This window comes from Anthonomus grandis, chromosome 16 (genome assembly GCF_022605725.1).
Source record: "Anthonomus grandis grandis chromosome 16, icAntGran1.3, whole genome shotgun sequence".
Taxonomy (NCBI): domain Eukaryota; kingdom Metazoa; phylum Arthropoda; class Insecta; order Coleoptera; family Curculionidae; genus Anthonomus; species Anthonomus grandis.
This window is the reverse complement of record NC_065561.1, coordinates 10,150,386-10,162,399: the sequence shown is the minus strand read 5'-3', so window position 1 is coordinate 10,162,399 and position 12,014 is coordinate 10,150,386. Positions and strand designations below refer to the sequence as shown.

The window sequence follows — 12,014 nt, the reverse complement described above, 5'->3', positions numbered from 1 at the left end:
AATTCGTTTAGAAAATATGAAATTTGAAAAATATATTTTTTTCAAAACGCATAAACAAAATCAATTTAGAAAAAAACTTACCAAATTATTCAAGCGAATGCTAAAAATATTGCCTGACAACCTTTATATAGTAATTGTTTAACTCGTTTAGAAAGTATTAAACACTATAATAGTAATAAACCGTTTTTGTCAAAAATGCAAACAGGTAAATCGATTTTATTTAAAAATGTATTGGAATATTAAATTAAAATGATGATAAAGGATAAATTCCTTTAACCAATTTGCTGTTTTTGTGCATTAGATGTTTTAGGCTAATTTTAGTGTTTATTAAGGTTTAACTATTACGTACGCTAGTCGCTAGATAGCTGTCCTGTGACTTCTGCGTTAAAATTTCTCATTAATCTTTTTAACAAATATGGTGTACTCAAATACTCAATTGCAGAGAGAGTAGAAATAATCGCACTTGAGGTTGCGCAGATATTTAATCAAAGTCATCTTGACAAACATCTCCTGGCAAAATTGTTTGCGAGTTAGTAGCAAAATTTCGGGACACAGGTTTCGTTACGAATAAAACGAAACAAAATAAAAATCCTGTAGCAAAGTTTAAAGAATATAATATAAAGGGTGGTCCAGTTTAACCAACCTTTCAAGCTTTGTGGTGTCACCATGAAACCACCTTTTTATAATTTATCACGGCGCTGCGGAGCGGTTATCTGCCGATACCACCGTAAGGGCATAAGAAGTAGCACTATATTGCCATCTAGTAGGAAAAAAATAATTTAAATGGGACGCCGTTGCTAACAGCTTGTTATTTGACATTTATAGATTTGTGTATGCAGTTTGAAGGTCAATACCGTTCGTGGTCATAAATTGAGTGTTTATTTCAAAAAATAAGGACAGAATGGCGGGTAAGTACCATATTTTATTGTATTAGGTATTGTTTTATGTTATATCATAGGCACAAGTGATTTTATATATTTTTATTGGTTGCTTTGAAGAAAATTAACGTGGTGTCAATTGATACCACAAAGCAATCAATGCCTAATATTTTCGATGATTTTGGATTTTTTCTTTGTATGTTTGTGTAATTTGTGGGTGTATTTTTTTGTTTTTGAATAACTTGGTTGTTTTGCTGGGTTAGTTGCCCTGCCGTCAGTTCGGTAATTGTGAAGTTTGCGGCGGGATGGAAATCGATGAAAAAACTATTTATAATATTGGTTGGTGGGCTAGTATGTTGTTGGTATGTTTGTTTATTGGTGGGCATATACTTTTGTTTTTGATTCAATTATAAGTTAGGTGATTACGTGGATAATGACTGGGGATTTTATTTCAGAGAAAAAATGGTCTTACAAAGAATTTGAAAATATGAGATATAAATGATGAGTACATGAATATATTTAAGGACATACTTTCAGAAAATGAATCAGAGGATGATTAAAATGGGTCAGATAAAGATATCATTGATGTGGATGTGCACCACGCCACTAATAAAAATGATAATGTTGGTATTCACCCTGAGAAGGCCTCTGATTGTGATAGTTCTTATAGCGACGATGACCTTATACCCCTTTCAGATTTGCAGAAAAAACTCAGTGTAAATAAATTTGTTTGGAAAAAAGTTGCAACAAACTACATGGCACCCCAAGAATTTACCAAGGATTCTGGACCTTGCAATATATCAGATGACATTGAGCTCTCTGTTGAGGTATTTATGTGTCTGTTTCCGAACAGTTTGTTTGACCACATCGTCTTCCAAACCAACCTGTACGCAACACAAGCAAGCGTCCGTTCCGGAAAACTTTTCACACCCACGAATACTATGCAAATGAAGATATTTTTTGCGATAAGTATACTCATGGGAATAAAGCATCTACCCTCTTTATAGGGACTTCTGGTCGATACAGATTGAGCTTCGGGATAACTATATTTCAAGTCTTATACCCAAAACAAGATTTGATTGGTTGTTAGGAAACGTTAATTTGAATGATAACCTAATGCAGGCCAAACGCGGAGATCCCAAATACAAAGTCCAGCCTATTCTACAGATTCAAAATCAGATCAGAAAATTATGCGAAATATTATAAACCAATGAAAAATGTTTCCATCGACAAATCAATGATTAGATACAAAGGACGATCTTCCCTCCGCCAGTATATGCCGAATAAACCGATCAAGCGTGGGTATAAAGTGTGGGTTAGAGCATCGGAGAGTGGATATGTAGATCATTTTTAAATTTATACGGAAAATATTGGAGAAAATGCAGAAAAACATTTGGGTTCCAGGTAACTGAAATTACAAGATCATTAGTGAATGGTCATCATTTTGTCTATTTTGATAACTATTTTACCTCTTTTGTGCTTTTGCGGCAAACAAAATTAGATAAAAAATATGCCTGTGGACAATTAGGCAAAATCGTATAGAAATACCAACTGATGTGAAAGAAGACAAAACATTGAAACGAGGCGAGAGTGACTTTCGAGTAATAGATGATGGGATCACATTTTGGAAATGGAAGGATAAAAGAGTAGTTGCAATGACAAGTAATTTTCACATGCCGGGAATAATAGAGACCGTTGAGAGATCGAAAAAGGATGGAGAGAGAGAAACGATTGCATGCCCTGTCATTATAAAGGACTATAATGCAAGTTTTCGTTTGTGTGTAGCAAGTAAAAAAATATTTTATCACCTCGTAGATTTAAGGCAACAAAGAACCAAGTCCCTCCGTATGTTACGCCACTGGCAATTTTCTTAAAAATTGGCTTTATCAGTAATTGACAATTTACTACAATAACCTGTATGCGAAATTTAATTAAAATTAAGCTGGTAGTTTAAAAGTTATGATAAATAAAGAAATAATTATCCTTAACTTTAACACCCTGTATCTGTGTTATTAAACATGTACCTGTACCTGTTGTTATTAAACATTTCTGAGAAAAATGTTATAATAAAAGTCTATTTCTTTTGAAATTCTCTATTACTTATTAAAATTAATGACGTTTAAACTGGACCACCCCGTATATGGTATATTCTGTAAACTTTCCCTGTAGTAAATGAAGCTATGGAGGTATTAGTATTGGGCCATGGATAAATACACTAGGTATAAGTATATATATTTTTCAAAAGTTCCACCCGTACAAAATTCGATTGATACAAGAACTACACGGGGATGATTTTGATCGTCACTTGGAATTTTGTGAACTTATTAGTACCGTTACTGTTTTGAGAGCAACCCCTGGATTGTTCTCGAGGTGCACACACAAAGCCCTCAGAAATTCAACGTGTAGGCTGGTATTTTTGGAAATTCCATTAGGGGTCCTTTCTTTCTTCCTGAAAATTTAATAGGCAATATGTACTTGGATTTACTGGAAAATTCCATAGACCCAGCTCTAATAGCCATCATAGAGGACAAACTTAGATACATTAAAGGAAAATTGTTTATTCAACAAGACAATGCGCCTCCACATTACTCTTAAAATGTGCGTCATTACTTAAACAATACCTTTTCAAGCCTCTGGAGAGGTCGAAGAGGTGCAATTGAGTGGCTTCCCCGGTCACCCGACTTGACTCCTTTAGACTTTTTTCTCTGGGGACCATAAGAGTAAAGTATATAATACTCCACCTGCCTCAATAGAAGACCTGCGAAGACGAATTATTAATGTTTATCGCGAAGTGACTCCACAAGTTCTTCAGAATGTTCGAGAACAGTTGGAAGATAATTTGTGTTACTATATGGAGGTTGGGTTTGGGAAATTTTTGCAGCATTTGCTTAAATAGTAGGTTTTTTTTTATTAGTTTAATTTATGCGTTTTTTAAAAAATGTATCTTTCGAATTTCAATTCTAAATTATAATATTACACGTTATTTCAAAACGAGTTGACCGATTTTTAAAAAATAAGCAGAAAAGTATAGGGAATTAATAGCAGTTTCTAATAAAGTATCATTAAACCCATATTTCTATTTGAAAAACTTTAGGGGATGACACCCCCACTAAGTTGAAGATTTTGCAATTATTTTTGGGGCCAAAGTTGTCCTCCTTACAAACAAAATTTAGACGTTTTTGGGTTTTTTGAAAAAAAAAACATTCTCAGTTATGCCTTGCGGTAGGTTTTCGATGGCCCACCTGGTATTATTGGGTATTATTGGCCCACCTGGTATATCCTCCTGAGTCCTGGCATCCATTTAAATGGACACACATGTTTTAATTTTTTTGTCGCCAACAATTAAATTTGCAGCGCCTACTTCCACGATCCATCGTAGTGGACAAATAAACAAACGTGACAACATCGGACAAAATTATTTCTTTACTCATTTACTAGTAAATATCGATATCGTTAAGACGAGTATACAATGGCGTCGTTTCAAAAAACAAAAATTGACGGTATGTAAATAAAATAATAAGTTATATCGCTTTTTTTACATGTCCCTTGCAGTTTTTAATCTAGACTAAGGATAAAAGCACTTTAAGAGTAATAACAAATCATCTGCATTCTGCATATGATTCCGATGACGAGCCCTTAAGTGAAACTAGGAGGAAAGTTCTCGAACAAAAGTCTGCAAATAACTCTAAGAAGCTTAAATGGTAAAAAATGGGTACTTTTTTTTCTCGAGATGTCAACTTTGCTGAACCCGAAGATACAGTTTATGAGAGACAAAAGTGGAAAATTGGGGATTATATGGACATGTATTTTGGAAATTCAGATTTCCAAAATATTTGCAATTGCAAAAATGTTAGATTTTACAAGACAAAGGTAAACCTATGCCGATGAAGTAAGATCTTTTTTTGGAATATCAATTATGAGGTCTCATCTAAGATTTCTCATAACTGGTCTAAAATACCTGAGGTTAAGCTCAAATAAGTAGTATTGCTAGTACCATGACAAGTTTTAAATATTTTTAAATTAGAAGTAAATTTGAAGGTAGTTGATTGATAGAGATATTTCAGAAAATTAACGCGAATACGGCTGATAAAGTTTTTAAAATCTGCCCTCTTTTTAATAGGATAGATAGAATACAGGGTGTAACCAAAAAACTAAAATATTTTGTGAATTTCACTAAAAATAAATTTTGTAAGCATTTTGTCCTGATGTCCATTTTATTGCACCTATTGTTTTCTTTAAAAACAAAAAAATAAAGAAAATAAAAAAATAAGACTTGTTTTTTATTTCAAAACCAACCCTAATCTGTATTTTTTTTTAATAGTGATTTGAAAAATCTTGGGTCCCAGGAGGATATTAAGGCTCAATTATTTTTCTAATTTTGTGATTATTATGATCTATAAATCCATATATATATATAAAGTCTCATATAAACGGTATATTTAATATATACATTTTTAGTCTAAAAATTTTGACAAATTTACCACAAAACAGCTGTTATTTCGTTGAAGAAGTAGTCCATACTTCCAGTGGAGTTAATATGTCAATGGGTAACTAAAAATGCTTCGGTCATCCTCCACTAAATTTATTTAAAAATTATTCATCCTACATGTTTCAGACATATAACATGTCCATCATTAGGGATACAAATTGAGGGTTTTCGTCAATACATATAAAAAGCTATACTGCCTCTGGCAAGGTCAAAAGGTTAAAACCACTAACAATGAATAAAAATGGCAGATTAAGATGCATGAGAAAGGGACTAAAACTGGATCTACACAAATATTAAATCACATGATTCCTAATCATGTGATTTTAATGTTTTATTGAATTTGAATTTTATTATTGATATTCTTAATCACCTCTACCATAATACAAACTTTATGCGTCTTTTTACTTCATAAGTTTTATTATGAAATGAATGATAAGTGTGAGTATATACATTTTTTAAACAATTTATATTACTCCTAAAATCAAAAAAATTGCAAGAATAAATTTGTTGATTGGAGTTAATACTTGGCAGTATGTTACATATTACTCATATTTGATACATGTCTACCGCAACCTAAGAAAATTGGTTATACACTGTAGAAAATGGCTTTGTATTTTTTACTTCAATGTTGCGTCGCTCTTTTTTTACAAATTGTAGCAAATTTTATCTTACTTGTAGCAAGAAATCCTACAGGAATATCAAAGTAAATCTGACAGTATTCTAAACTCGTCAAGTGGTAAATAGCCCAATAGTGAGTCGCATATTTTGCTACAATGAAATCAGGAAATGTGTGAAAGTAGTAGAGAGAGTTATTGCTTATATTAAGTCTACTCTTAGTCCTTGTCCAGAATTAATTAACCATTTTTAGAAAAAGTCCAAAAATCGTAATCTTTTTTTCTGACGGTTTCCTTAATAACATATATGTTTTAATTCTCACTTCATGTGCAAAATCTTACATCTTTTAAGAAACAGGCTGCATTTTTTAAATTTATACGCATAATTCCATACATATTTTTCTCAAAAAATTTACTTGGCAAAAATTATTTTTTATCAAAAATCTTTTTAACTGGTGCTCTTTAGATATTGCGATTAAAGAAGATTAATGAGATTTCTTATCAAATGAAATTTGATTTTGCCGCCTTCATTTAGCCTTTCTGCAGCCAACTGTCAAATTAATTGTAATAGCTTTCATTGCCAAGAGGTCGCTACCAAATCTGCCACAGAAATTTCTATCGGTTTGTATGCAACCACCTATATTTTTGTGTTTTGTGGTTATGTGGTTCCCGTTCTCGTGACTTTTGACCGCATAAGCTCTTCGTAACATAAAAGTCAAGCAACTAATGGACTTTTTGGGATGTTATACAAATATTCGACTTACATTACGTTTTCTATATTAAAATATTCTGTAAATTTTTCTTAATATGTTTAAGTATTACTATTTCTTTAGAATTAGATTTTTTAAGCATTTGATCTAATTTTTTTCTCATTCTCAAATTTGGTATAAAACATTTTCTTTACTTATGTATGTTGTTATCTATGTACGTGCTAGTATTTTTTTTGTTAAAAGATTTGGTCTCACATACAGCGTGGCCCATTTTGATGATTGGGATGAAACTATAGCAGATAGAAAAACAGTCACATGAGCATATGAGTCATATTATGTCGCTGGAATCTGTAAACTACTGATAAAATTAATTAAAACTTGGTTGATTTATCCATAAATTTTAAACATTTCTATGGTTTTTAAAACTAATACGTTTTACCATCTTCAAAATGGCCTACAGTGTATAGTCCTTCATATTATTATTTATATTCATTATATATTTAGTTAATATAATATAATATAATATAATAGTTTTTTCATGGTACGCTGCCCTCATGATTAAAGTAATACATGAAATTTTCCCTAACATTTTTTGCTGTATCATATGCATTTGATATTGCCGGGGTTTCGTTGCTCTAAATTTTCCATGCTAGAGTTTTGTGTATCGTATTCATAATTAATAACGATTCCGTCAGCATTTTCTTCTTGAACACATTGTTTAGGTGCGTATGATTTTGGTGAATTTTCTATTAGAAAATTGTGCAGCACAACTGCGGCCATTACTATTTTAATAATGTTTTCAGGTTCAACATTAATTTGAGTATGAAATATACGAAATCGTGCAGCCAATATTCCAAACGCATTTTCGATGATGCCCCTTGCACGAGACAATCTATAGTTAAATATTTTTTTTTCTTTCGAGTTCAAGTCCGCTTGTCGAAATGGTTTCATCATATCGCTGCGTAAAGCAAAAACGTCGTCGGCGACAAACACATACGGCAGATTCCTACCATTTTCTTTGACATGTTCTTCGGTTGGGATACGTAAATCACCTTTTGTCAACATTTCGAAAAATTTTGTGTTTTGGAGAACACCTCCATCCGAAATTCTTCCATTGGTCCCAAAATCTGCTAAAATAAATTGATATTTGGCATTTGCAATTCCTAAACCATACTGTGTCGGCCTTTATAATTAAAAAATTCAGAGCTACTTCCAGCCGGCGGAATGATGTGAATGTGCTTGCCGTCGATTGCGCCCAAACAGTGTATAAAATTCCATCGTGCCTCAAATAAATCTGCTATTTCTTTCCAATCTTCCTGGCATTTTGGAAGCTGAAAAAATAAAACAATAAAATTACAATGTTTACAAAATTACAAATAAATACTAAGTAATATTATTTTAATGTTAATAATATTGTTTATTTTAGGTTGAGTCAGTACAAGAAAACGTTGTACTGACCGTTTGATCGTTTTGCTGTTTTTGGAAAAAGTGTTGCTATGAAACTAAGAGAAGTGGACAAAAGGCAAAGTCTAATTGCAGAAAAAATAATCAACGATGTAATATTCGAGGCTGAACTGGGCGGCCTTACACTGCAACATAGATGCGTTAACATGCAGGAAATGTATAATGCAAGAAATCCTAACATGCAGCAATGCCAGCTACTTATACTGCCTTGCCAGTCGGCTTCCAATTCTACATCATATTCGTCCTCTCCCAGCTTTATTAGTACCCCTGCTACAAATTGTCAATTCCAACAAAACAATTCAACAATCCAACAACAACTGTCTTCTGATGATGTAGTGATTGAACAATACATCTGCTGTTTCTTATTTTACCAACTTCACAGACGATCAAGTGGCAAAAGAATTTTAAAATCCCCTTAGATAAAAAAAACTCCCACAGAAAAAGAGCAAAAAAGGCTTTTTTTCTACTTTTGAGGTTATGTAAACCCGCAAATTATTTAATTCTTAAAAACGTATACATGTACAATGTACATTTTCAAGAATAAAAAACCTAAGGTGCACAAAAACCCTATTTTTGCCAACTCTTAAGGTTATGTACACCCGCAGACTTTTTTTTAAATTCTTGACAATGTACATTTAGGCTCCTAAAGTACAAATCATCATCTGTCAAATAATGCCGTTATTAACCCTACAATGCATCATGTAGCATATCTGCTACATGAAGAATTCTAGTATTCTAATATTGAAGAATTCTATTTTCATTAAATGTTTTATGATACACCTAAGGGTAAAAACACACGAGGCTGTTTGCAAGCGGTTTGCGCCGCGACGGTTGTCGCGCCGTGGTCATGTCAAGGTTATGTACACCCGCAGATTTTTTTTTAAATTCTTGACAACTTACATTCAGGCTCCTAAAGTACAAATCATCATCTGTCAAATAATGCCGTTATTAACCCTACAATGCATCATGTAGCATATCTGCTACATGAAGAATTCTAGTATTCTAATATTGAAGAATTCTATTTTCATTAAATGTTTTATGATACACCTAAATGCATAGTGTAGCATACTATATACACACTTCAAATCGGGTTTCGCTTTGCTGGCAATAGATGGCGCAGCAAGTACAGAATTTTAATTCTAATGTCAGCTGTGTTGTTTTGGCGGTTGGTGTGTGTGTCTGACGTAGTAAATTTGTGTTTTTTTGAACATTTGAAGCGGTTTTGGCAGACAAACTCGATAAATTTGGTAAATTAGGTGAGTATTCAAACTATTTGTTATATCAGTGCGTATCCAGAATTCATAAAAATAAATTACCGGGTTTTCTAATAAAATGTAGCAAATATGCTACAACATGCATTTTATGATTTTTTTTAATCTCAGGGCGATGGACAAAAAAAAGGGATTTTCGAAAACCTTTGACAATCCAGGAGTTGAAAAAGTTGGCAGAACGTTTTCTTGAAAGTGACGATGATCTGGAAGAATTGGACGAAGATAATTTAAGTGAAAACGTTGATAATTGCTTAGAATTGGCTGCTCAAAAGTTTCAAGATCCTGTGGATTACGCCAATTTGGACATTGAAAATACTCCAATTATTTTTGAGCATGAACTAGATGGTGTAGAACTAACCAATTCGAACGTTGAAAATAATAATGAGGCAGATATTGTCGACGAAATAATACCTGAGAATGAAGACGCGAACGGTACAGAAGAAAATATATTTACACTGGATAAAGACGCATTCAAATCTATTTGCTGGAAGCAAGCATCTTTTGAACAAAATGTTCAAGGTACAACATTTAGAGGTGATGAAAATCTTCCAACAAATATAATGGAGTTATCAACACCCTATCAGTTCTTCAGGTAAAACCTAATAAGTCAATTATTCCTTTTGCAGTTTAGTATGTAATTTGTTGATTTTTTTTTCAGATACTTTTTTACCGATGAGCTATTTGAGAAAATCACTGAAGAATCGAACCTCTCCAGCAATCAAAAAATATTTCGAAACCGGCAAATATAACGACTGGAGAAATAAAGAAGTACATTGCTATCTGCATTTATATGTCGGTAATAAATATGTCAAATATCAGAAGATACTGGTCTGAGGAATATGAATCAAAAATAAAAAACACCATGAGTATCAATCGATTTGAAAAAATTTGTGAAATGCTACACTTCAATGATAACACGAAAATGCTTCCTAAAGATCATGCGGATCATGATCGTCTGCATAAATTGAGGCCAGTTATCGACTCTTTGAACAAAACGTTCCAAACTGTTCCATTTGAAAAGTGTCTATCTGTAGATGAGCAAATGTGTGCAACAAAGGCCCGACACTACATGAAACAGTACATGTCTTTAAAGCCTCACAAGTGGGGCTATAAATTATATGTTTTATCTGGTGTTACGGGATATGCGTACCAATTTGAAATATACTCGGGCCAAGAAAATTTTGAGAAATACCGTTTTCCAAATGAGCCTGACCTTGGGGCTTCAGCAAACGTTGTTATACGCTTGTGCCGGTCAATTCCCAAAAACTGCAATTATATTGTCTATTTTGATAATTATTATACAGGAATTCCTCTGATGTCATATTTATTCTCAAATGGCATTCTTTCGCTAGGAACAGTGAGACGGAATCGTTTGCCCAACTGCAAATTTTCTAGTGATACTGTTTTCAAAAAAAAAACGCGAGGTTCTTTCGAAGAATATGTAACTTCTTTTCAAAATACTGCTTTTGCCTCAGTTTTATGGCTGGATAATAAAGCAGTCACATTACTTTCTACATACATGGGTTCTTCTCCAGTTCAAGAAGTGAAAAGGTTTGATAAAAAAGAGAAAAAACGAGTGGAAGTATCATGTCCAAACTTAGTGTTAGAATATAACAAACATATGGGCGGAGTCGATCTTTTAGATAGTATTTTAGGGCGTTACAAAATCTCAATGAGAACCAGAAAATGGTACTGCAGAATTTTTTATCATTTAGTTGACATTACCATCATCAACGCATGGCTTTTCTATCGGAGGGTAGAGAGGCAAATAGGAACCACAGCCACAATGTCAATGGAAAAATTTCGTGCTGAAATCGCCAATTGTCTGTGCAACGTTGGGCAGAATGATTCAAAAAAGAGGGGAAGGCCATCTTCTTCACTTAACCGAAATTTAGAACAGAAAAAGAAAAAATCATCTTCAACCGCAATTTCTCCAAAAGATGTAAGAACTGACAACTTTGGTCACATTCCGAACTGGAGTAATACCAGGCAACGATGTAAAATACCCGGCTGCAAAGGATTTTCTTTTATTTTTTGTGAAAAATGCAAAGTTCACCTATGTTTGAATAAAAATAAAAATTGTTTTGGTAACTTCCATCAATAAACTGTTAAGACCATTTTTCCTTTTTTTTTGTATCATAAGTGCGTGTTGTAGCATATGTGATACATTCAAACAAAATTAAAAAAATATATAATAAAAAAACAAAAGATTTTTTTAAATATTTTTTACCCATTCACAGCACTAATACCTAACCAAAAATATTTTTTTGAAATAAATTTAAAAAATCATGCATTGTAGGGTTAATAATAATTATTAATATTCCTACTTAAATAATTTGTAATAAATACGTTTTAAAAAATAATAATTTGTCTTTTACTTACTTTCAAGTATTGTTTGCGCAGAACTTTATACAAAGCATCACACGTTTCGGGAATTACTTTTCCCAGGGCCTAAGGTGAAATAATTGTAGAATACTTCAAGTCTTCATAACTTCTTCCTGTTGCTAGGAATCTTAGAGTTGCAGTTAATCTTTGATGAGGTGAAATGGATTTTCTCATTACAGTATCCTTCTTTATAATAAAAGGAC

At 32.7% G+C, this 12,014-nt stretch overlaps 1 protein-coding gene across 2 annotated transcripts in view; it reads left to right on the top strand.

Annotated features, from left to right (window-relative positions):
• LOC126745796 (piggyBac transposable element-derived protein 3-like) overlaps positions 1-11,713 on the top strand; it is a 36,579-nt gene extending 24,866 nt beyond the window's left edge. The window contains exons 1-2 of one of the 2 annotated variants that reach the window (XM_050453802.1): positions 836-908; positions 8,118-11,713. In XM_050453802.1, coding sequence (XP_050309759.1) covers positions 10,217-11,530 — 1,314 coding nt within the window. In that variant the 5' untranslated portion in view covers positions 836-908; positions 8,118-10,216 and the 3' untranslated portion in view covers positions 11,531-11,713. Of the gene's footprint in view, positions 1-835; positions 909-8,117 lie in introns of those variants that run through there. The other variant, XM_050453801.1, reaches the window with a different exon arrangement.
• Positions 11,714-12,014: the final 301 nt, after the last annotated feature.